The 27164-nt window shown below is 43.2% G+C and overlaps 2 protein-coding genes across 3 annotated transcripts in view; both read left to right on the plus strand.

The window, feature by feature from the left end:
* LOC130283927 (UDP-glucuronosyltransferase 1-6-like) overlaps positions 1 to 16830 on the plus strand; it is a 66650-nt gene extending 49820 nt beyond the window's left edge. Inside the window, exon 2 of the mRNA XM_056533699.1 lies at positions 15962 to 16830. Coding sequence (XP_056389674.1) covers positions 15982 to 16737 — 756 coding nt within the window. The 5' untranslated portion in view covers positions 15962 to 15981 and the 3' untranslated portion in view covers positions 16738 to 16830. The remainder of the gene's footprint in view (positions 1 to 15961) is intronic.
* The window catches only part of LOC130283926 (UDP-glucuronosyltransferase 1A5-like), a 168448-nt gene that overhangs the window by 45343 nt on the left and 95941 nt on the right, over positions 1 to 27164 (plus strand). For both annotated transcript variants that reach the window (XM_056533695.1, XM_056533696.1), the window contains exon 2: positions 12421 to 13291. In XM_056533695.1, coding sequence (XP_056389670.1) covers positions 12434 to 13291 — 858 coding nt within the window. In that variant the 5' untranslated portion in view covers positions 12421 to 12433. The remainder of the gene's footprint in view (positions 1 to 12420; positions 13292 to 27164) is intronic.

The following is a 27164-nucleotide window of genomic DNA, read 5'->3' on the forward strand; positions in this document are numbered from 1 at the left end:
CTAGTCTGTGGATGAAAATATAAAAGAGTTATGATTTTTAGAAGGCGAGGAGGAAAAAATGAAAACGTAAAAATTTAATTGTCTGAGTCCTTAAGGCCAAAATGGGCTGAGTCCTTAAGGGGTTAAAGTGAAAATGGGCTTGGTCCTAAAGGCGTTAAGGGGGTATACTGCACACATACACACACGTATACTGCATTTCACACACACAACTTTACACTTCACACCAGTGGTATAAATATCATGGTCGCCACAGTCCCAATCATGACAGGGCCACCTGGGACCGGCCACCATGATAATTACGTCACTGTCTGCTGCCATATTACTTGTCTGATCTGCCTGCGCTGGATGCTTAAAGGGTGGATGGAGTAGACCATAAATAATGCAACAAATATACCCAAATATTAGGTCCTTGTCTCTACATAATACTGAAGTAGAAAAACTCTGAAACAACTTACACAAAAAAAAAAGTCCAGTTTAGAGTCCAGGTACTGCTAAAAGTTGATTTTTATTAACACCAACAAAATGAATCACATGTATATGAGGCATCAAGATAAAACCACAAGTGAGAACAGAGGGAATTTTTTTGCATCAGGGTTCTGTGGTTTCCACTTACGTCCCTGGACAATATTAAATAACTTCATTGGTTACTGAGCAAACTCAGCAGAGGAGGGAGGACAGTGATTTCTATTGAACACACTGGTTACTTTGGTGGCGGAGAGGCGAATAGATTTCTACTGAACAGAATGGGGAAAGATTCACAGCTTGTAATAAAAAGACAGCAAATGAAGAGCCAGGGATAATGGCTTTAGTACTGGTTTTAAGAACGGATATGTAACATAAACTGTGCAGTGCCTGGAAAACACTCAGGGCATGTTCACACTGTAAATAACCGCAAGGTTCTTAATATAGCGATTTTCGTTCCATAACCATATGGTGACTTCTTTGAAAATCCTGCTTCCATTGACATCAATAGGAGATGGGGAACCCAACAGAAAAGAGGGAAAATCCCACGCGGTTACTAGCTGAAGCTCCTGTTGAAGTCAGTAGTAGCTTCAGGGCTTCCGTTGACTTCACCCCCTCACCCCAAAGACAGAATATATGCCCATGTGCATTTGCCTTTACAGGGTTTCACAAGAAACATGGGTTTTCAATGTTGGTTTTGAATGTTTCAAAGGTGGGCAAATGACTACAGCCCACCCCAGTTGGTAGTTCCACCTAGTAAGTAAGTATGTCCCCCCATTAGGTAGATTGGTCCCTCCCATTAGGTGGGCAAGCCCTCAGTAGGTTCGCCTCCACGGTAACATGGGTCTGCCAAGACGTAGAGGTTCAAGCCCATGTACACTGTTTTGCAGGCAACACAAAGCTGTCTGCAACCTACAAGGCGGACCTACGACTGTCGCATCTTTCACCAGCCTGACCAGGAAACTCCTTTCACTGGCCTAAATAGGGCATTATAGGATCTGGTAGGTTGCCCGGGCCCCCTAATTCCCTGGGCACTGTAGCAGCTGCTATGGCTGTAGTTTAGACCCTAAACATACAGGTATATGACGCATACAATGTGTCTCCTTGAACTAGGGCTGGGTTCACACTACGTTTTTAGCAATACGGGACTGACTGTATACAACTGGGGGGGAGCGAAAACCGGGCGTATACTCCCCCCCCCAGCCGTATACGGTCCCCTATTGCTAAAAACGTGGTTTGAACCCAGCCTTACAGTGTCAGCAATTTGGAACCTGAATTTCAGCTGACATATTCCCTTTTAACCCCTTCATGACCTGGCTAATTTTGATTTCTGGCTCAAATTTTATAAAAAAAATTTTGGGGCAATAATTTTTTTTAAGTAAAAAATTTGGTACTGACATACAAACTTTATTTTATGGGTCAGTACAATTCCAATACTAACAAACTTTGATCATTTAGGTCTTGTTTTATGGTTTAAAAAAACTGAAACCTAAGAAAAAAAAATGTCTTGCCATGTTCTGCCCCTATAAAACACAGCACTTTTGTGTTCTGGTTATGATCACGAGGGATCTCCATTGTCTGTCATTTCACATTGGAATTCGGCACAGAGATTCCACTGCAGCAGAGTCCCGTTGAATTCAACGGGATTATACTGCACTGTGCACACGGCGCAATTTCCGTGCCAGATATTTCCAGCACAGAAATTCCATTATCAGTGTCTGCAGAAAGAATGAAGATGTTTATTCTTTCTGCAGACTCTGCACATCTATGAGATGGCGCATTCTTTTGCAGTCCTAGCGCTGGGCCCGCAGTTTGAGATATTCCGTGCGGACATTCCAATGTGCGAACATAGCCTAACAGTGTAAGCAATTTGGAACCTTAATTGCAGCTGACAGATTCCCTTTTAACTTTGTTGCAGATCAAGTATTCCCTTCATGGTAATGGTATTCCCTAATGTCAGTGACTTCTGTTTGCAGGATAATGCACCCTACAACACTGCAAAATTATTATTGTTTTTCCCTGTCCAAATGTGAAATTCACAGTGATTTACACTTCTTTTTTGTGTAGCTTGCTCCAAAAATTGCACCAGTAGTGTGCCAACAGACAGTAGTGTGCATTTCTCATTTAAAGGGGTACTCCACCCCTAGACATCTTATCCCCTATCCAGAGGATCTCCGACCTGGCGCTCCAGCGGGATGCCTGGCTTGAGATCGCGGGGGTTATATTTATGAAAATAGAAATCTCTCTAGCAACACCCCTTTTTTGGGAGATAAATTGCATAGCCAGTGTTTCATTCATAGCATATCCTGTGCGTATGCCATAAATGTTGGAGATTGGAATACACATTTAAAGGATCTGCTGATAATTTAGACACGGACATGCTCTAAGCCTTTGTTTCCCAACCAGGGTGCCTCCATGTTGGCTTGGGCTGAGAAGTGGCAGATGAGGTTCAACACTGATAAATGTAAGGTAATGCACATGGGAAGGAAAAATCCGGGCTGGGATTATGTATTAAATGGGAGTACACTTGGGACGACTGACGTGGAAAAGGACTTGGAAGTTTTAGCTAACAGTAAATTTAGCTCTAGTGACCAGTGTCGGGCAGCTGCTGCCAACGCAAATAAAATCATGGGGTGCATCAATAGGGGCATAGATGCCCACGACAAGGAAATAATTCTACCGCTGTACAAATCACTAGTCAGACCACACATAGAATACTGTGTACAGTACTGGGCACCAGTGTACAAGAAAGATATAGTGGAGCTGGAGAGGGTTCAAAGATGGGCAACAAGGGTAATGCAGGGGATGGGAGGACTACAGTACCCAGAAAGATTATCAGAATTGGGGTTATTTAGTTTAGAAAAAAGAAGGCATAGGGGAGACCTAATAACTATGTATAAATATATCAGGGGACGGTACAGAGATCTTTACCATGATCTATTTATACCCAGGACTGTATCCATAACAGCGGGCATCCTCTACGTCTAGAAGAAAGAAGGTTTCTACACCAGCACAGATGGGGTTCTTTACTGTAAGAGCAGTGAGACTGTGGAAGAGGAGGTGGTCATGGTGAACTCTGTAAAAGTTCGACCGATATAGTTTTTTTTAGGGCCGATACCGATAATCTGTGGCCTTTCCGGACGATAGCTGATAACTTATACCGATATTCGAGTATAAGTTATCGGCTATTTCCCCCCCCCCCCCCCCCCGGCCCAGAAGAAGCCGCTGCAGATCATTGATTTAAGTCAATGAACTGCAGCGGTTTTGGCTGAATCAGATACCACCGCCGCCACCCGCTTCTCTCCCCCTGCCTGTCCGGGGGTCCTCCCAACCACCGCCGCTGCCCCCCAGCCATCCTCCACCTAAACCCGCACTGCATGCCGCCCCACCGCCGCTGTCCCATTGCCTCTCCTGTTCCCAGTTTTATAATTACTTGTTCCCAGGGTCCGCGTTACTTCTGGCTCCCGTCCTGAGCTGTCACTGTGCGCACTGACGGTGGATGCAGCAGGAGCCAGAAGTAGTGTGGGCCCCAGATCCCGGGAACAGGTAATTATTAAACCGGGGATAGGGGAGGCAATGGGGGCGGCGTGCGGTGCGGTATGGGGGCAGCGTGCGGTGCGGTATGGGGGCAGCGTGCGGTGCGGTATGGGGGCAGCGTGCGGTGCGGTGGGGGGGCGGCGTGCGGTGGGGGCGGGGGGCAGGACATTATCGGATTACCGGCAAGGTAATTGCCGATACCGATAATGTCAAAAATCGTGAATATCGGACGATAATATTGGCCAAACCGGTCGATCCCTAGCCTGGATGCATTTTTGGAGAGTAATAACATTGCTGGTTCTGTATACTAGATTTATAGGGACAGAACGTTGATCCAGGGATTTATTCTGATGCCATATTTGGAGTCGGGAAGGAATTTTTACCTCTAGTATGAGGGTTTTTTGCCTTCCTCTGAATCAACTCAGTAGGAACTCATTAGGGTTATACTTTGAACTTGATGGACTCTGGTCTTTTTTCAACCTTATGAACTATGTTACTATGTTACTAACCTATGGGTCATGTTTGTAAACTTTTGACGTTTGTTCTGTTTGCATTTTGGTTATTGTGAAGTCATGGTTCTTGGCATGCTTAAAATATTTCATTTCCAAGTAATGTTACTGATTAGAGTCCTCAGCTGACTTCATTCTTATATTTAAAAAAAAAAAAAAAAAAAGATAAATGTTACTTTTAAAGAGACTATCATCCTCAACTATTAAAATTAAATGTAAGTAAAATAAAACATAATTAAAATAAATACCCCCTCTCATCCTCCCAAAATATGTGTGTGTGTGTGTGTGTGTGTGTGTATATATATATATATATATGTATATATGTATATGTGTGTGTGTGTGTATATATGTGTGTGTGTGTGTGTGTGTGTGTGTGTATATATATATATATATATATATATATATATATATATATTTTATCATCACAGGACTCTGGCTCTGGGACCCATGCATAGAGGGAGGGGGATATTGTGACAAAAGATGGCCATAAAATAGCTGTCTTTTTCCAGTTGTAAATTTGCTAGTAACATACACTTTGGGGGACGTATTCAAAAATGTAAATTTTACTTAGACTTGGCAATCTAAAATTGCGCCAGATTTTCAATAGTGACTATGTGCTCACTCTATACCACCTCTGATGTTGTGTAGTTAAAGGAAAACTGTCTATTCATCTGCTCTAAACGCAGTACACTGGGTTAGGCCATGTTCACACAATGGAATTTACTTGAGGAATCCAGTGGAAAAATTCTGCTGGGAAATTCTGTTGCATCAGAATTTAATTGTTTCTCATTTGGATTCTGCTGCAGCATACACATGGCGGAATTGTCACAGTGGAAATATATGCTGCGGAAATCTTGATTCCGGCCTCTGCCAAAAGAATTGACATGTCAAGTCTTTTGCCGTTCTGTCAGCACCCGCTATTTGCGGAGTGTTCGCCCGGGCGGATGTTCTGCAAATATTCCACCATGTGAACATAGCCTTAAAGTGCTGGTAAACAGGAGTAAAATGTATTAGTTACTTGTATTGGTCCAAGCATTTTCAAGATATACCCTGTGTCTAAAATGCTAATTTGGTTCAGTGTGCAATGGAGGCAGGAGCCAGGTTGCCAAACTTCCCAGCCTACATTCTCTATGCCGATCTTATGCATATTCATTATTCTTTTTTTTTTTTTTTAAATATATTTTATTCACGGATCCAGAGCATGTACAAAGCATATATGACAAAGGTGCATTGAAATCAGTCAGAATCTGGAACAACAATACAATGTCAGGATAATAGGTCAAAAGTATCGTCTGGATCCAGTTTGTAATAAGGAGGATTACCCCCAAAATATAGGAAATAACAAGTAACAACTGTGAAACAAAACCTCAAATCTCCCAAGGAAGGCTGCACCATTCCCACCCGAGTACAGTGTCGTACCTATGTAGAGTATTTGCCACCTGAGGTCAGACTATACATTATGCATACAGAGAGTTCTAATAGTGGGGTCCCATAGAGAGCCAAGGATGTAGAGGATCATATAACATTAAGATGGTAGCTCTAGATTACCAAGAGTGCCCCTGAGAGCCTCAGTTGAATACCATGTAGTATGTTTAAAATATGTCATTATCCTGTGACGTTCGCCGACATCAGGTAAGTAGTGCAGATATCTTTTCCATTTATTAAAAAAGGCCTTTGCATGCAACTCTGAGCATCTTATGGACAATAACATCTCTCTATGTAATACAGAATGATATTCCTTTAAGATTTCTGTAATTGTCGGCACGGTAGGTTGGAGCCAATGTCTAAGCAAGCACAGTTTAGCAATCAAGATAAGTAAGTGTACACCCTTGGGCATTTTGCCCCTATCAGGAGGGTTCGATTCTCTAACAGGTAGATAGTGAAAGAGGTATGGTTCTGGGGAGAACGGCAAATGTCTATCCCAAATGGTCAGTATTAAAGAGGATAGGTCAGACCACAATTTCGACACCTGCGGGCATTCCTATAAGCAATGCCAGAGGTCTGCCCCCTGTAGTTGACATGTCGGACAATGTGTGAGGAACGGAGGCGGGGGTGGCGTACCCCTCCATTTAAATGCATACGTAGCCTTGTGTAGAATACGCCAATGAATTTCTCTTAACTGTGCACTGGGGGTAGAGCTATTGACAGCCAATAAGCCCTCTAGTAAACAGGGGGCGATTTCAGAGTCACCAAGTTTAGAGGACCATTTGGCAAGAGCTGTGGCCCCCCCGTCCCTTTAACGCTATATCCCTGATGGTTGCATAGATCAGCGAAAGGGAACGGTGGGACTGTGTGCTCCCCAACAATTTGTCAAAATCATTAGGTTTTTCTACCGTCGCATAACCTCTCACTAGACCATGAAAAAAGGAGCATAATTGATTATACAGCCACTGATGGGAATCGGGAAGGGTATATTTGCTCTGGAATTCCCCCCAGCTCATTAACACTCCAGTAGATTCAGTCAAGAAATCAGCAAACTGAGTGATACCCAGCGATTTCCAATTGTTGCCTATCGGACTATTGGTACAGTGATCAAGCGCAGGGGTGCTCCACAACTGAAAGTGTCTAGAAAGACACCAAGGCATCCCACACATCTTACGGAGCGCCTTCCACGTTGCCAATGTGTCACTAAATAGTACATTCTTTCTCAATGAGCCAGGGATATCTTTATAAGGTAAATGAAACAGGGTGGACAGTGAACCCAGCGGGCAGAGACCCCTCTCCAAGGGCGTGTTTGAAAAATGAGCGGTATCAAAGATCCAGTCCCGGACATGTCTAAAAATAGCTGACAAATTATATAGACGAGCATTAGGCATTTGCAATCCCCCCTTCTCTCTTGCTAGACATAAAGTGTCTTAGGCTACTCTTGGGTGTTTACCTACCCAAATAAACCTTGTAAAACTAGCATGGAGCCTTTTAACATCAGTATGGCGTAATAACAGGGGAATTGTCTGCAGCGGATAGAGGAGTTTTGGGAAGCTCATCATTTTAATTAATTGCACCCTACCATAAAACGAGAGAGGCAGGTTCTGCCATCTGTGCAACTCACCCTCAATTTTCGCAAACAAGGGGGGATAGTTTAGAGTATACAGGGAGAGTGGAGTGCAACCTAATTTTATACCTAAGTAAGAGATATATTTCTGAGCTACTTGAACCAAGGGTACCCGGGCAGGATCATGAGATCCCAAACCTAAAAATAGCAGTTGACTTTTATCTAAATTCACCTTGTAGCCCGATAAAGAGCCAAAAGTGAACAAGGCTCTAAAAACAGCCGGCAGCTGGGTCTCTGGTTCGTTTAGATATAGCAGTATATCATCAGCAAAGCAGCTAATTCGCACCTCCTCCGACCCCACCATAATACCTTCATAGATGCTGTGCTGAAGAAAGTACTGTGCCAGCGGCTCCAAGGCCAAGTTAAAAAGCAGGGGTGAGAGGGGGCATCCCTGTCTTGTGCCCTTCTGTAATGGAAATGGGGTAGAAAGATACCCCGGTAGATGTATTCTAGATACAGGATTCTTATATAAGGCCGACAAAAATGTTCTAAAACTACCCGTTAACCCCATTTTGTTCAGTACCAACTCCAGCCAAGACCAGTGAACATTATCGAAAGCCTTTTCGGCGTCTAAAGACAACAGTGCTGGAGCCCGGCTGGAGTATGGACGAGACGCCACCGCCCCTTGAACTGCTAGAACTGTCCGTATATTGAACACGGCAGCTCTATTTTTAATAAAACCAACCTGATGCGTCCCTATCAGGGATGGCAAATATATTGCCAGCCTGTCTGCTAATATTTTGGACAAGAGTTTAATATCGACATTTATTAAAGATATAGGGCGGTAGGCGCTAGGTTGAGAAGGGTCCTTCCCCATCTTATGTAAGACCTTTTATATGGGCCAAATTGCCAGACGGGGGTAACATCCCCACCGACAACGTACTATCATTTACTGCCAATAATACTGGACTAAGCTTCTCACGTAGAATCTTAAAAAACTCCCCCGTAAAGCCGCCGGGTCCAGGTGCCTTACAGCATTTCAAGTGGGAAATCACCTGAGCAACCTCCTCCAGCGTAATAGGGGCATTAATCAAGTCTCTATCCTCCGCAGACAATTCAGGAAGTGTAATGGAACTCAAAAATCCATCCCCTGCAGCAGTATCTATATCTTGGGCCGCATAGAGATCTTGATAATATTGACGAAAAACCTCCACCACATCCCTAGGCTGCCTATGTAGGGTGCCAGCTTTATCTCTAAGGGGCCGGATGGGCTCTAGGGGCCGCTGACCATGCGCCATATTGGCCAATAATTTCCCAGACTTGTTTCCAAACCTGTAAAATTCCGCCCTAAACTGGTCCCTGTAGTAGGAATCCACCGCAGCCCGAGAGATTTCAAAATCATGCTGCGCTTGAACCCATATGTCTTTCTTTACTGGAGTTGGATCATCTAAGAAAGAAGTATAGGTTTGTCTCAGTTGCGTAGTCATGCGATCATAATTGTCCCTAGACAATTTCTTATGGTGGGCAACATGTGCTATAATTTTCCCCCTCAACACCGCCTTACCAGCTTCCCAAAACAAATGAGGGTCGTCCCTATGTGCCTCGTTAAACATGGCATATTCCTCCCACCAGTGGCTTAGTAGTTGGACAAAAGACTCATCTTTAGCTAGCATAGCAGGGAATCTCCAAACCCTATCTCCTCCCGGGGGTATTGCTGGGGTCAAACACAATCCCACTGGTGCATGATCTGAGATAATTATGTCATAAATGTGTTCAGATTGGAAATGCGACAAAAGAGGATGGGAAATAAACAGGTAGTCTAGGCGTGACCAGGACAGGTGAGGGTGTGAAAAATGTGTGTACTCTCGTTCCGTAGGATTCAGATGTCTCCACGCATCAACTAACCCCATAGTGTGAAGGAGTGATTGCAAATATAGTTCCGTGTGTGGTGTACTACCCACATCTCGTCTCCTGTCCTCCGCTGCATTGACTACGGTATTAAAGTCTCCGCCCACCACTATAAATCTTTCTGTGTCCGTCAAAATGTGCGAGGCCAGAGCATCAAAAAAAATGGCTTTCCCAGACTGAGGACCATACACATTGTATATGCTATAAGAATTATCCCCTTCCATCAAAAGGACATGTTGCAGTAACCCCTCCACATCTTCCCAATGTGCTTTAACACTGTGTACCAATCTCCTATGTATCAGGATCAATACCCCCCCTTTTCTATTTACAGCTGGGGACCCCAGAACACGTCCCACCCACATTTTCTGCATTCTCACAAAATCCTCTGTAACTAAATGATATTCATTATTCTTCACTCTCATGTCATAGTGACAAGAGAGCCTGCTGCCATGTGAGCACTCTGGTGTTTTTGCTGGCTAATGTTCACTCTCACGTCCTAATGACTAGGTTGTGACAGTGAAGAATAATAAATATGCATAAAATGGACGGGCATAGCGCGGCATACAGAATGGAGGCAGGGAAGCTTGGCGATATGGCTCCCCCCTTCCATTGCAGACTTAACCTAATTAGCATTCCGGCAACGGGGGGCCATATCTTGAACACGCCTGCACCAATTAAAGTTAGTAATACATAATTTTTCTCCTGTTCACCAGAGTATTGGGTTTAGTTCAGGTGAACAGCCTGTCAGTTTCCCTTTAAAGCGTTACTGATGTTGAAAACAACTTTTGACATGTTGGTCAGACAAGCCAATGGTTGTTGATAGCCCCGGGTCTCACTGCTGAGACCTGCTGTGATCGTAAGTTATGAGCCAGGAAAGTGGGTGGCATTGTGTTCCACTTTCTAGCCGGCGGAGAGATCCATATCTCTGCATATGTCGGGCGGAGCATACGACTCCATTTGACTGAGCTACAGTCATTTTAGGCTCAGGGACCAGGATGCCGATAAAGTTGTCAGATAAAGCAGTTCTCAATGTGGCAGAAGCTTAATAGTAGGTTACTAGAAAGGTGGAGAGAAAGAGAAGTGTGGGCAGACGGTGGGAAGTTGCTTATCCTACTGTTTTTAATGCATATGGAATAAAAGTGAAGTTGTAATTGTCCACCGCTTTGGAGCAGCTGGAGGCCCCTGTTTTTTGCCTTCTTTAGTCTTGCCTGGGAAACGGCCCACTGATCTGATCTGTATGCCCAAATCCCTTAAATCCTTTAAAATAAGTTTTGTATATGGCCATGTTCACACTACAGAATTCTCGCAGAATTCCACGAGCGGAACTCCGCCGCTGAAATTGTTCCGCGCAAAGAAAGAACATGTTCATTCTTTGCGCGGATTCTGCGAGCACTCCATAGCCGTCAATGGTATTTTCGGCGGCGGTCGCCAGGCGGAATCTCCGCTCGCGCAATTCAGTGAGTGGAGATTCCGTAGTGTGAACGAACCCTAATAGCCCTTAAATAACCATAACTCATTTATTTTTTCATCTACACACTTTTTTGCGGGGCCAATTGTACTTTGTAGTCACTTAATTTTTCCATGACAATGCTCCGAAACAAATGATTTGTGAGGTGAAATTGAAATTTGGGGTGGGGTGGGGGGGTGTCTTTTTTTTTATGTCATTTACTGTACGGTCAAACTAACATGTTATCTTTATACTTTAAATTTCTGCAATTACAATATTAAATTTGTACAGTTTCTGTCATGTTTTATTTATTTAATATTTTTTTTACTTTTTAGAATTTTTTTAAATGATCTCTTTCTGACCCCCTATAATTTTTTTTTTCTTCATATACCAGGCTGTAAGAGGGCTCATTTTTTTGCACAGTAATCTGATGTTTCTGGGCTGCAGGATGCAATCCACCACACTATACCACCAAAGACTGGTTAAGGTCCATTTAGCTCTAAAGGGTTATGGGGGTACTCCTGTGGAAAACATTTTTTTTAAATCAACTGGTGCCAGAAAGTTAAACAGATTTCTAAATGACTTCTATATAAAATCCTTCCAGTACTTATTAGCTGCTGTATACTACAAAGTAAGTTGTATAGTTATTTTCACAGTGCTCCCTGCTGACACCTCTGTCCATGCCAGTAACTGTCCGGTGCAGGAGAGGTGTGCTATGGGGATTTGTTCCTGCTCTGGACAGTTCCTGACTAGTGTTGAGCAGCATAGGCCATATTCGAATTCGCGAATATATGGACGAATATTGGTCATATATTCGCGAATATTCGCATATTCGTAATACCCTCGTTTTATTTTCGCATTACGCAAAAATTCGCGTATGCGGAAATTCGCATACATAAATATTCGCATGTGCGAAAATTAGCATATGCAAATTTTCATATATGCGAAAATTCGCACGCCAGTCTCACACAGTAGTATTAGAGCCTTCTTTACACCACACAAGCTGGAGGCAGAGAGGGATGATCACTGTGATGTGTACTGTGAAAAAAAACAAAAAACGAATATTCGTAATTACGAATATATAGTGCTATATTCGCGAATATTCGCGAATATGCGATATTCGCGAATAAAATTCGCTTTGCGAATATTCGCGAGCAACACTATTCCTGACTAAGGCCAGAGGTGTCAACAGAGAGCACTGTGGTCAGACAGAAAAGAACTATACAACTTCCCCACTAGTATACAGCTGGGATTAAGATTTTTACATAGAAGTAATTTACAAATCTGTTAAACTTTTTGGCACCAGTTGATCTAAAAAAAAAGTTGTTTTAGACCGGAGTACTGAGCCCTCTCCGTACACTCTTAGAAGCTCTATGAAGTAGATAAATGTCAAAGGTTATAAAATGTCATAGTGGTTAAAGAGTTTAATCTTTGGTTGATCAGTATATGAGGTTAGTTTATGTTGGCACTTTTTCTGATGACTTTGTTAAGCCCGCCCACCAGATAACTACAAGTCATTTTGCCCATTAGTATATATGAAATATATTTCCTTTTTTTGAATATAGGACTTCTGCAGACATGGATTTGTCGAAATCCTCCTTTTCCACAACTCTTTTGATATTTTTTGCTTTCCTTAACCAAGCAGATGGGGGTAAGCTACTTGTTGTTCCTATGGATGGAAGTCACTGGCTAAGTATGCGTCCTGTGGTAGAGAGACTGGCACAGAATGGACACGAGGTTGTTGTTGTAATGCCTGAAAACAGTTTAACCATGAGTAAATCCGAAAAATACAATGTAGAGCCCTTCCCTGTTCCATACACCAACCAAGAGATAAATGCATATTTTCAGAAGCTTTCAAAAGAGCACTTTACCTTACCTAAACATTTTCCTTGGATTTTTTTTGCAATGATTGACAGCATGATGGTTGTATTCAATGTATTTTATAAAGCCTGTGAGAGCTTATTGCTTAACCAGGAGCTAATCCAAAAACTACGGAAGGAGAAGTTCGATGCTGTGCTCACGGATCCCTTTCTTCTATGTGGAGTCATACTAGCCGAACATCTTGACTTGCCAAATGTGAACTTCTTAAGAGGATTACCCTGTGGATATCACTATGAAGGTGCTCAATGTGAAACTCCACTTTCATATGTGCCCAGACTGTTTAGTAAATTCTCTGACAAGATGACCTTTATGGAACGTTTGGAGAATTTTATGGTCAGGCTGCTAGAGCCATATTATTGTAGAGTGGTTTATTTTTCTTGGGTAAAGTTGGCTACAGAGCTCCTGAAAAAAGAGGTCACTCCCATCCAGCTTCTCAGAAGATCTTCCATTTGGCTTCTTAGATATGACTTTGTTTTTGAGTACCCAAAAGTGATAATGCCAAACATGGTCTTTATTGGAGGCATTAACTGTGAACTACAGAAGTCCCTGCCCAAAGTAAGAACCACTTTTATTTGAACATTTTTAATACAAATTGTAAAAATATAAGGTTTAGCCCACGTATGATATCATAAGAGTAAGAAAATCATAGCTGGTAAGCAGTTGGTCTTTTATTTTTTTAATAGGCAATATTTTTTTTTTTTTAATAGGCAATAATTTTTTTTAGACTTGCTAAGTAATAAAAAGGAGTAGTAATAGAAATGACTAATACTAGTAGCATAAAACAGACTACCAACTTTACTGTAATATCTTACTAAACAACTGTATTCTCAACTGCATCCCAATGCATCTTTTCCTATATATCTGCTATATTGTTTTTTTTTTTTGTTTGTTTGTTTTTTAGCTATTCCTCATGTCTGTACAGCCAGAGCTCTAGACCAAACAGAAATCAGGTGGTGTTGTCTTGAAGGGAAGGGGCTAGGTCTCACTGAGGAGACAAAGTGGATCTAAAAAATTAAGTTTTCTCTCACTTGCTGCATGTAAGTGACAGCTGAAAGAGGGAAACTGCTCTATATAGCTAATGATTGATATTTAGACAAATGCATAGGTTGATGATAGGGAAAGGAGGGGCTATGGGATTAGTTCCCTGGAGTACCCCTTTAAGATAGTTGGCAAAAACATGCTAGTCTATCCAACACAGTTGGGCAGTTAGCAAATGCACCAGAATTTAGGTGTAATATACAGCAAAAACTGACCATAGAATCTGAACAATAGAATGTAATACTTGTAAGGGTTGGTTTTCTTCTGGGATCAGTTACATTTTTTTAGTAGCGCCATTTTGGTGTACATATAATTTAGTGAAACAATACAACAGTTTCATACTTGTTTGGATTTTGTCTTTGTAACAATCTTCATGTGATTTAAATAACATGTCAATATGATTCTGCTGATACCAAATTTATGTAGTTTTTTGTGTTTTGCTGCTTTTGCACAAAAAAAAATCTGTTTTTGTTTTGCATATTTTTTTATCGGAACTGGGTGATGGTTTCTATAATTTTTTGTGTGGAGGAATGGACAAAAAAAAACGCAATTCTGACAGTGTATGGAATAAATTATGTGCTGGTTTTATAGTTTGGGTTATTACAGTATGTGTATTTTTTTTATTATATTATATTATTTTTTTTTTTTAAATAAAATAAAAAAAACATTTTGTTATGCTCTATAAAAGAACCTAATAGGTGTGCAAAAAAGTCCAGTCGGGGCATTCAATCGATCCCTGTCAGTCATGGAAACCCATCAGCAGCCTACAATTGCTTTACTTAAACATTGATGTAGTGACAGAGGGAACTTCCTCAGTTTGTTTAACCACTTTGATACCACATTTGCCATTGCCCACAACATTTTGAGTTAAAGGGGTACTCCAATGCTTACACATCTTATCCCCTATCCAAAGGATAGGGGATAAGATGCCTGATCGCAGGAGTCCCGCAGCTGGGGACGCCCGGGATCATGCACGCGGCACACCGTTTGTAATCAGTCCCTGGAGCATGTTCGCTCAGGGTCTGATTACGGTCGACGGCGTGTGACGTCACACTCCCGTAGGCTTGCATTGAGGGGCGGAGCATGACGTCACACGGAGGCGGGGGCGTGACGCCACACGCCGCCGGCCCTGCGGTCGACCGTAATCAGACCCAGAGTGAACACGCTCCGGGGACGGATTACAAACGGGGTGCCGCGTGCATGATCCCGGGCGTCCCCAGCTGCGGGACTCCCGCGATCAGGCATCTTATCCCCTATCCTTTGGATAGGGAATAAGATGTGTAAGCACCGGAGTACCCGTTTAAACATCCACACTTGGCATTGTCTCTTATCCTGCCTGTTAAATGGGGTACTCCAGAGGAAATAAAAATGTTTTCAAAACAACTGGTGCTGGAAAAGTTATACAGATTTCTTAAGCCTTCCAATACTTAGCTGCTGTTTGCTCCAAAGGAAGTTGTGTAGTTCTTTCCAGTCTGACCACAGTGCTCTCTGCACAACTGAGGTGTTGTGTCAGATGTCCGGAGCAGGAGAAATTCACTATGGGGATTTGCGGACAGAGGTTGCAACAGAGAGCACTGTGGTCAGACTGGAAAAACCACACAACTTCCTCTGGAGCATACAGCAGCTGATAAGTACTGGAAGTATTAAGATTTTTAAATAGAAGTAATTTACAATTTTTTCCTCTGGAGTACCTTAAATCTGTCACCCACTAGTAATGATGCAGGCACAGCTCTTATGCCCACACTGTCACCATGTGATGTGGTAATTGCATAACTACAGCTCTATAAATGTACATTGAAAGTGACCAAGACACTTTTACCAGAAGAAAGAGCTAGGAATTCTGTTTTGGGGAGACTAGACTTTTGTAAATAGCTTTTCTCTATGGCACATTTCTATAAGATTATGTAGTACAATCATTTTATACTCTTCATAGCACAGAGTTTATGATACTTTTAATCTGAGAAGGAGGAACATAAAAAGTTAACCAGCAACTTCATTAACAAATTTCCAAGCTAAACCACTAGATAAAGCAGTGAATCAAGGTAAGTTGGCCCAAATCTAATCCACATATCGGAGCCCTATCTGCAGCGATGATGCTATCCTTGTTATCTAGGTCTGTAGCTGTGGTGATCATGTTATGCATCTTTAGACAAGCTATTGGGGGTAAGCTGCTTGTTATTCCTACAGATGGAAGTCACTGGCTCAGCATGCGTCCTGTGGTAGAGAGACTGGCACAGAATGGGCACAAAGTTGTGGTTTTGACAGGTGAAAGCAGCTTAAACATTGGTGAATCTGATCTATATACTACGAAGACTTTCCCCATCCCATACAGCAAACAACACTTAGTATCTGTCTTAGAAAAGTTTGGACGTGATCACTTTAATCCATCTTATATGCCAGCGGTTACTATGTTTCATAGTATGCGGGAATTATTGAAAATGCTTCGCAAACCTTGTGAAATCTTATTATCTAACACCGAATTAATTCAGAATGTCAAGGATGAAAAGTTTGATGCTCTTCTCACTGATCCAGTTTCAATGTGTGGCATGATACTAGCTGAATACCTTGATGTGCCCAATGTGAATTTCTTAAGAGGACTGCCCTGTGCCCTTGACTATTCTAGTGCACAGTGTCCAAATCCTTTTTCATATGTGCCTAGAGTTTTAACTCAGTACTCAGACAAGATGACATTTGCCCAGCGTGTGAAGAACGTATTGGTCATGATGCTGGAACCTTACTATTGTGGACTTTCATTCTTGCCATGGCAGAAAATGGCTTCAAATTTCCTGAAGAAAGAAGTCACCCTTGTGCAGCTTTTCAGCAGAACTTCTATCTGGCTCTTGCGATATGATTTTGTCTTTGAGTTTCCAAGACCTGTAATGCCTAACATGGTGTTTATTGGAGGCATCAACTGTAAATCAAAGAAACATCTACACAAAGTAAGGCTTTTTACAATAAGCTAAAGGTATTGGGAGAATTAAGAATATTTATGCATAATATGTTGTAATGATTTTATTTATGAGTCATAATCACCATTATCGGGACGAAAATTAGGCAAACCTTGACATGTAGAGGTGACATATTCACATTTGAACAATAGTGTTACATGGCACTTTTGCAGCCTTCAACATATGTATATAAGTAATACTATTATGAATGGATATCCACCCAAGCAAGTGACATATCCATTACAGTGCAGCAAATATACACTTTTTTGGCTTATATGGAGCCCATAGGGCTCTATTGATATGTTTGGCATATATGAAAGGCATTCAAAATATGTGGCATACAAAACATGTCTAATGAGAGCTAATGTTCCTTTCTTAACCCCTTAAGGACCCAGGATTTTTCCGTTTTTGCATTTTCGTTTTTTCCTCCTTACCTTTAAAAAATCATAACTCTTTTAATTTTGCACCTAAAAATCCATATGATTGCTTATTTTTTGCGCCACCAATTCTACTTTGTAGTGACGTCAGTCATTTTACCCAAAAATCTATGGCAAAATGGAAAAAAAATTGTGAGACAAAATTGAAAAAAAAAACACGCCATTTTGTAAATTTTGGGGGCTTCCGTTTCTACACAGTACATTTTTCGGTAAAAATGACACCTTCTCTTTATTCTGTAGGTCGATACAATTAAAATGATACCCTACTTATGTAGGTTTGATTTTGTCGTACTTCTGGAAAAAAACATAACTACATGCAGGAAAATGTATATGTTTAAAATTGTCATCTTCTGACCCCTATAACTTTTTTATTTTTCCGCGTTTAGGGCGGTATGAGGGCTCACTTTTTGCGCCGTGATCTGAAGTTTTTAGCGGTACCATCTTTCTATTGATCGGACTTTTTGATAGTTTTTTATTCATTTTTTTCATAATATAAAAAAGTGACCAAAAATGCAGTATTTTGAACTTTGAAATGTTTTTTGCGCATACACCATTGACCATGCGGTTTAATTAATGATATATTTCTATAGTTCGGACATTTACGCACACGGCGATATCACATATGTTTATATTTTATTTTTATTTACATGTTTTTTTTATGGAAAAAGGGGGGACTTTTATTATTTGATTTGGACTTTTATTAAGGAAAGAGTTAAATGACATTTATATAAAAAAAAAATTTTAACTTTTTTTTTTTTTTTGCAGTGTTATAGCTCCCACAGGGGGCTATAACACTGCACACACTGATCTTTTACACTGTTCTCTGCAAAGCCATAGCTTTGCATTGATCAGTGTTATCGGCGGTCGATTGCTCAAGCCTGCATCTCAGGCTTGGAGCAATCATTTGCCGAAGACACGCCCCGGAGGAAGGTAAGAGGACCTCCGCTCGGGTCCTAGCTGATCGGTACACCACATTTTCACTGCGGTGGTCCTGATCAGCCCCACTGAGCAGCCGGGAAGCGTTTACTTTTGTTTTAGACGCGGCTTTCAAAGTCTAAAGGGTTAATAGCGCGCAGCACCACGATCGCTACTGCGCGCTATTAGCCACGGGTCCCGGCTTCAGATACATGCCAGGACCAACCCGATATGACACGGGGTAACCGCGTGACCCCATGTTATATCGCTGGAGCCGGCCAAGGAGGTAAAAATATGTCCTTGGTCGTTAAGGAGTTAAATGTTAATAACTGTTAATAAATTTAGAAATTTTGTCTGCACCAGAATTCTTGCCAGAATTGAAAAAACTGACTAACTCTCCATTTTTACTAAGAAAACCCAAAAAAGCGTGGTCGTCAGAATAAGGGTGCGTGGTCACAAAAATGGGGCGTTCCTGACATTTTCACAAAAACCGAACATATTTACTAAGGTTTCCACAGAAAATGTGGTGGATTTCAGCTGAGGAAAACCAGACAGATCAGAGGATGTGTAAAAAAAGCAAAGTTTAGGGAAAGTGGAAAATGTAGGGAAACCTTAGTAAATACTGTGGAAAATAAATTGTAGGGAATTCATACCCACAAAGAAACCTACACTCCACTCTTAGTTAAAGGGGTTATCCAGGAAAAAAACTTTTTTTTATATATATCAACTGGCTCCAGAAAGTTAAACAGATTTGTAAATGACTTCTATTAAAAAATCTTAATCCTTTCAGTACTTATGAGCTTCTGACGTTAAGGTTGTTCTTTTCTGTCTAAGTCCTCTCTGATGACACCTGTCTCGGGAAATGCCCAGTTTAGAAGCAAATCCCCATAGCAAACCTCTTCTAAACTGGGCGTTTCCCGAGACACGTGTCATCAGAGAGCACTTAGACAGAAAAGAACAACCTTAACTTCAGAAGCTCATAAGTACTGAAAGGATTAAGATTTTTTAATAGAAGTAATTTACAAATCTGTTTAACTTTCTGCAGCCAGTTGATATATATAAAAAAGTTTTTCCTGGAATACCCCTTTAACCTCTTCAGGACGCAGGGCGTATGGATACGCCCTGCATTCCGAGTCCTTAAGGACGCAGGGCGTATCCATACGCCCGTGGGAAATCCGGTCCCCACCGCTAGACGGTTGGGAACTGGAGCTGGATGCCTGCTGAAATCGTCCAGCAGGCATCTTGGCATATCGCCCAGGGGGGGTCATCAGGACCCACCATGTCGGCGATCGCAGCACATCGCTCATCAATTCAGACGAGCGATGTGCTGCGATTCCGTTCCCCGCCGCTCGCCGGGCGGAGATCGGAGCTGGATGTCTGCTGATTTCAATCAGCAGTCATCCCGGCAATGTGCCGGAGGAGGTCCGGAGGACCTCCTATATCGGCGATCGCTGCAGGACGCCGGTAACTACTTACCGGCGTTCTGCAGCGGTTCCGGGTCATCAGGGTCACGTGTGACCCTGTGACCCGGATATAGATGGTGACTGGTGGTGTAGCATACACCACCAATCACCATCCATGCTGTACTGGGGGCTGGCATTGTGGCCACCCCCCTCAGTACAGTTGTGATTGGGTGGCCAAAGTGGCCACACCAATCACATAGTAATGGGAGTGGATGGTGGTGGCTAGGAGCACGTTGCTCCGTTCTGCCCGCCATTCCACAGAGATCTGGCGAGCAGGACGGAGCCCCGTGCTGCCACCATCCCCTCAGTGTGAAAAAAGTGCCCCTTGCCCCCTTTCTGTGGCCCCTTGGCACAGAAATCCCGAGGGATAGCTTTAGATTTAGGTAGGGACAGGCTAGGGTTAAAAAAAAAAAGTTAAAATTTTTTTTTTTTTCAGCGTACCTCAGTGGGTGTCCGTGGGTCTGTAGCACCTTTAGCTGCGTGACCCCCCCCCCCCCGGTGCATTGCCGTAGAATGAGATTTGCCATAGAATGAGATGGTCCGCCTCCATCACATCCTATTGGCTCATTGTTGTCACGTGACATATTTAAACGTCACGCATCGATGTGCACAGCAGTGTCAGTTTGGCTATCACAGGGAGAGGATCTCCTCTCCCTGTGATAGCTGAAGCTGCACGGAGCTCTCATGGCCTCTGTGGCCCCACAGAAGTTCACACATTTACGCAGCTCATACGGCTGGCTCATATACATTTACTGTTGATCCACAGCGCTATCGGGATCCCAATTTCGCTGTCATCAGTGTGCGTCCCCGTGAGCGCCCCACGCCCGCAGCTCAACTCCCCGTCCCCCGCAGCTCTACTCCCTGTAGCCCGCAGCTCTACTCCCCGTCCTGTTAACGCTCAGGGAACGGGGAACAGAAAGTAGAGCATCGGGTGCAGGTTACGTTATTCGCGTAGTGCTGCGTATGCGCAGTACTACTTTACCTGCGCCCGATGCTCTATTTTCTGTTCCCTGAGCGTTAACGGGACGGGGAGTAAAGCTGCGGGGGACGGGGAGTAGAGCTGCGGGCGTGGAGCGCTCACGGGGACGCACACTGATGACAGCGCCATCGGGCATAGGAATCCCCATAGCGCTGTGGATCGCTCCCTGAGCGTTAACAGGGGATGGGGAGTAGAGCTGCGGGGGGCGGGGGACGGGGAGTAGAGCTGCGGGTGTGGGGGTGCTCGCGGGGACGCACACTGATGACAGCGCCATCGGGTATCGGGATAGCGCTGTGGATCAACAGTACATGTAATAATAGAGTAAGTGTATATGAGCCAGCCGTATGAGCTGCGTACATGTGTGAACTTCTGTCGGGCCACACAGGCCAGGAGAGCTCCGTGCAGCTTCAGCTATCACAGGGAGAGGAGATCCTCTCCCTGTGATAGCCAAACTGACACTGCTGTGCGCATCGATGCGTGACGTTTAAATATGTCACGTGACAACAGTGAGCCAATAGGATGTGATGGAGGCGGACCATCTCATTCTATGGCAAATCTCATTCTACGGCAATGCACCGGCCCTGCTGGGTCGCTGCGGTCTGCCGCCAGCCTTTTTTTTGGCGCAGATCTTTTTTTTCCCCCTAAGCGTGTGTGCGGACCCTCTTAGTTATAAAATAGCAGTCCGCCACCGTTTGTTAAAGCCCACCCGCCACTGATCAGTCCCGTAGTACTGATCAGCGTTTTTTTTTTGTGCCGGCGCTTTTTATTCGCGTTTTCTAGCGCTTTTTTACACCCATAGGCGGTCCGTGCCACCAGTAGCAGGCGTGTACTGTGTGGCCGGACCTTACCTGTGTGTGCGGCGTGCCTCACCGTTGTCAGTGATTTATCACTGATCAGCGTTTTTTTTATTGGTACAGGCACTTTTTTCGGTTAACGCGTATTTTTTTTTTTTTGCACCCATAGGCGGTCCGTGCCACCAGTAGCAGGCGTGTACTGTGTGGACGGACCGTACCTGTGTGTGCAGCCTGTCCCACCGCTGTCAGTGATTTATCACTGATCAGCATTTTTTTGGGGGTTCAGGCGGGTGCATTTTTTCGGGGTTAAGCAGTTTTTTATTTTATTTTTCGGTTTTTTTTGTGTGGGGGTCTGTGTACAAGCCACCAGCCACTGTTCTGGGCTGAGTGGCCGGACCCCCCACTGACTTCTGCGCCCCCTGCCGCCACAAGCGCTAATCAGTGCGCACACCATTGATTGATTGGATAAACGCTTTTTTTTGGTGCAGGGCTTTTTTGCGCTAGAAGTCCCTTTTTTGTTTTTAAAAAAAGTCCACTTTTAATTTTTTTTCTGTTTGGGCTGGTTAGTTTAGTTAGGTTAGGTTAGGGAGGGTTAGGGAGGTAGTCTCGCACCACACCACACACAGCACATACACCAATAAAGTTTCCCCCCCCCCACACACACACACCCGTATCCCCATTAGAGTAGGGAAAATGCCCGCAGAGCGTTTTCGGCGGAGGAGGCATATGCCATAATTGCCTCCGACACAGAGAGCGGCTTAGAGGACGATGAAGACCCCACCTTCCTTATTTCATCGTCCTCATCATCTAGTTCTGATGATGAGCCACCAAGGCGGTGGAGACGCCGCTGTGCGGCGCCGCAAACCTCCTCTGCCCTTGACCCTGTGCCCCATGCTAGTATGAGTCCCCCTGGCGCTCATACTAGTGGAGCCCCCCTGCCAAGGTCACTGGAACCTCGTACCGGAGAACTTGTCTGGGCTGAGCCAGCGGACCACGAGCCCGTGATTCCTGAGTTTGTTGGCGACTCAGGAATCAAGATTACCATCGCCGGGTTCACTGAAAAGGACTTTTTCGGTCATTTATTCAGTGACGACTTTGTTAATCTAATGGTTACACAGACGAATCTGTACGCCCAACAGTTCATCGCCGCTAACCTGGGCTCACTTTTAGCTAGACCTGGCGGCTGGACTCCAGTCAATGCAGCCGAAATGAGGACCTTTTGGGGCCTTGCGCTGCATATGGGTCTAGCTAAAAAACCCAGTGTCAGGCAATATTGGAGTGGGGACGTCCTTTACCAGACACCCCTCTACAATATGGCGATGACACGTCCCCCGGTTCGAGGCCGTTCGGAGATGTTTGCATTATGCTGATAATGCGGCATGTCCCCCCCGAACTGATCCCGCATATGACCGCCTGTATAAAATCAGGCCGGTCATCAATCACTTCGGGGCCAGATTTTGGGAGGCCTATGTCCCTGGAAGGCAGGTCGCTATTGATGATTGAATATGTATAAACTTTGCGAGAGTACCTCCGGGTACACTTGCAAGTTTATGGTGTATGAGGGACGAGATTCCCGCATTGAACCCCCAGATTGATCCCCACTCTGGGTGTTAGGGGGAAAATCGTTTGGGGCCTTTTGCACCCATTGCTAGATAAAGGTTACCACCTTTACGTGGATAACTTTTATACTAGTATCCCTCTCTTCACATCCCTCGCTGCCAGATCCACGGTCGCTTGTGGGACAGTCCGGAAGAATCAAAGAGGCCTTCCTTCCCATCCCCTGCAGACTCCTATCCCCCGGGGTGAGTCCCGTGCCTTTTCCCATGAGAACCTGTTGTTGGTCCGGTATAAGGACAAGAGGGATGTCCTTATGCTCACCACAATTCATGGGAATGGCAGCACCCCTGTCCCTGTGCGAGGTACTGTGGGACCGGTCCTCAAGCCCGATTGTATTCTGGACTACATTCGGTATATGGGGGGAGTTGATCTTTCTGATCAAGTCCTCAAGCCATATAATGCCATGCGGAAAACAAAGGTATGGTACAAAAAAGTTGCGGTCTACATGGTACAGGTTGCCATGTACAACGCTTTTGTACTGTACAAGTACGCTGGCAACACAGGGACATACCTGCAGTTCCAAGAGGAAGTTCTAAAGGCCCTCATCTTTGGTGACCGCCAAAGAGCGGGTCAGAGCACCTCTGGAACTTCAGGTCTCCGGATCGTCCCCGGCCAACACTTTCCAGGTGTGATCCCCACACTGGAAAGAAGGGACGATCTCAGAAGAAATGCAGAGTGTGTCGCAAGAGGGGGATTCGGAAGGACACCACCACTCAATGCAACACTTGTCCCAATCATCCGGGCCTCTGCATAGGCTGCCTCAGGGAGTATCACACTTCCATGGAGTACTAAATTTTCCATCCTTTGCCCTAATTTTCATTCCCCAAAATTCGACTCCAATGTACCAGTCCAGAGTACATTGTCTTCCAAATTTTATACCACCCCCCCCCCCCCCCCAAAAAAAAAATTACCTTTTTCCCAATACCCCCAATATCTTTTTTATTTCTTCCCCCTAAAAAATGGGTCATGGAATACAGAGTCAACAGCAATGGAGGTTTGCAGTTGCCTCAAATATGCAACGCTCTCTCCCCACCTGAGCGGGTTGCGCATTTGAGGTAACAGAATAGGGACGGCCCCACACATCCCCTTCCCAGAATGATGATTCAGAGTATAGGGTTTGGGGCGGGCATCATTTTTACTTTTGGCTGTACTCTGGGTCATCATTCTGGGAAAATAATTGGCATATCAGTACTAAAATTGCAATTTTCTCCCCCCCCATAGTACACTTCATCTATTCCTGGAAAATAAATGAAGGGAACACCCGTCTGTTCCAAATCTCCACTTCACCCTATACACCTTCCCTAGGGGGTGTACTGTTTGTAGCATTCTCACATGTTGGTGTTCCTTTCTTGTATTTTCCTCTGAATGTATGTAACTGTTAGGTCCGTAACAAACATCCGCCTCAAATGCGAAGAGTTCTCGCTGAGCTCTGTCGTATTTCCAGGCGACAATTCGGAGTCACATGTTAGTTGTTTCCAGAAAAATGAGGCAGAGCATAGGTTGAAAATTGCAATTTTCAAAAGCTACCCTTCATCCATTCCTGGAAAATAAATTTAGGAAACACCCGTGCGTTCAAAATGTCCTCTTTACCCCTATACCCATTCCTCAGGGTGGGTACTTTCTGTAATGGTGTCACATGTGGGTGTTTCATTCTTGTATTCTCCTCGGAATGTATGTAACTGTCAGCTACTGATATGCCATAGGCCACAAATACAAAGTGACCTCTATGACTTCTGAGCCTTGTTGTGCGCCCGCCCAGCACGTTACCCCATATGTGGATGTATTTTTATAGTCAGGGGGAAAAGCCCTCCAAAATTTGTAACCCAATTCCTCATATTACCCATTGTGAAAATGTAAAAAATTGGGTAACCCCAGCATTTTACTGTAAAAAGATCTAATTTTTCAATTTATGGCCCACTTTTCAAAAAACCTGTGAGGTGTTATTTCCCACTGTACCCCTTGTTATGTTCATTGAGGGGTGTAGTTTCTAAAATGGTGTCACGTGTGTTTTTTTCTGTTGGGGGCTTTATAAATGCAGATGACCCCCGACTTCAATTTCAACAAAATTTGCACTCCTATTCTGAGCATTGTAGTGCGTCCACAGAGCAATTTACATCCACATATGGGGTATTTTTTTTCTCAGACAAAATTTTTCTTCAAATTTTGGGGGCCTTTTGCCCTATTACCCAATGTGAAAATGAAACATTTGGGGTAACACTATCAATATAGTGCAAAAAAAATCAAATTTTTCACTTTTATGGCCCACTGTTCAAAAAACCTGTGAGGTGTAAGTACTCACTGTAACACTGTTATGTTCCCCGAGGGGTCTAGTTTCCAAAATGGTATGCCATGTGTTTTTTTTTTGCTGTCCTGGCACCATAGGGGCTTCCTAAATGCGGCATGCCCCCAGAGCTAAATTTGTAACTCCTTCTCTTCTGAGACCTGTAGTGCGCCAGCAGAGCACTTTTCATCCCCATATGGGGTATTTTCTGAATCGGGAGAAATTGGGCTTCAAATTTTGGGGGGTATTTTCTGCTTTAACCCTTTGTAAAAATGTAAAAATTTTTGAGAAACCAAGCATTTTAGGTAAAAAAAATATATATATATTTTTATATATGCAAAATTCATGAAACCCCTGTGGGATATTAAGGTTCACTTTACCCCTTGTTACGTTCCCCAAGGGGTCTAGTTTCCAAAATGGTATGCCATGTGTTTTTTTTTTTTTTTGCTGTCCTGGCACCATAGGGGCTTCCTAAATGCGGCAAGCCTCCAGAGCAAAATTTGCTTCCAAAAAGCCAAATGTGACTCCTTCTCTTCTGAGACCTGTAGTGCGCCAGCAGAGCACTTTTCACCCCCATATGGGGTGTTTTCTGAATCGGGAGAAATTGGGCTTCAAATTTTGGGGGGTATTTTCTGCTTTAATCCTTTGTAAAAATTTTAAATTTTTGAGAAACCAAGCATTTTAGGTAAAAAGTATAAATTTTCTCCTTTTACCCCTTGCAAAAATGCAAAAATTGGGTCTACAAGAACATGCGAGTGTAAAAAAATGATTTAGAATTTTCTCCTTCACTTTGCTGCTATTCCTGTGAAACACCTAAAGGGTTAAAACGCTGACTGAATGTCATTTTGAATACTTTGGGTGGTGTAGGTTTTATAATGGGGTCATTTGTGGGGTATTTCTAATATGAAGACCCTTCAAATCCACTTCAAAACTGAACTGGTCCCTGAAAAATATCGAGTTTGAAAATTGTGTGAAAAATTTGAAAATTGCTGCTGAACTTTGAAGCCCTCTGGTCTTCCAAAAGTAAAAACACGTCAATTTTATGATGCAAACATAAAGTAGACATATTGTATATGTGATAAAAAAATATATATATTTTGAATATCCATTTTCCTTACAAGCAGAGAGCTTCAAAGTTAGAAAAATGCTAAATTTTCTTTTTTTTCATCAAATTTGGGGATTTTTCACCAAGAAAGGATGCAAGTTACCACAAAATTTTACCACTATGTTAAAGTAGAATATGTCACGAAAAAATTATCTCGGAATCAGATTGATAACTAAAAGCATTCCAGAGTTATTAATGTTTAAAGTGACAGTGGTCAGAATTGCAAAAAAGGGCTCAGTCCTTAAGGGGTTAATCAGAGCCATTGTACTTTATATAAGTGGTGCATTTTTGTTGACACATGCAGCATTTTTTGTGAAAAACTCCAAAATATTGTGAAAAACTGGAAAATTTCTGGTGTTTTTTCTTATTATTATTTTATGGTGTACACTGTGCGGTAAAAGTGATGTTATATTTATTCTATGGGTCAGTACAATTATGGAGATACCAATTTCATATAGCTTTCTTTTTTTCTTTTTTTATTCGTTTTATTGAAGAGTAAACAACACTTGACATAGTGGCCTCACTAAGAGCATGAGAACAAGTACAGTACAAAAAAGTTCCAAGGCACACAGTGGCATACGTAATGATACAGCATGAAGACGACAGGTTCATATACCTCTGGCCACAGTGTTTCCCAACCTTTTTCGGGTCGGGGCACACCTCGGAAATTTTTTTTTCCACGGGGCACCGCTACCGAGGTTGATGAGCAAAAAAAAGAAAAAAAAAGGGAAAATGGTAAAAAATGCAATGCACTATATCTATTTATCAGTGGGTATGTAGTTTAAAGTGCTGCTTTATACATCAACTCACCAATGACGTCTTCTCTAATTTGCAATGTTGCCTTCTCTTCT

This window comes from Hyla sarda, chromosome 8 (genome assembly GCF_029499605.1).
Source record: "Hyla sarda isolate aHylSar1 chromosome 8, aHylSar1.hap1, whole genome shotgun sequence".
In the NCBI taxonomy this organism is placed as follows: domain Eukaryota; kingdom Metazoa; phylum Chordata; class Amphibia; order Anura; family Hylidae; genus Hyla; species Hyla sarda.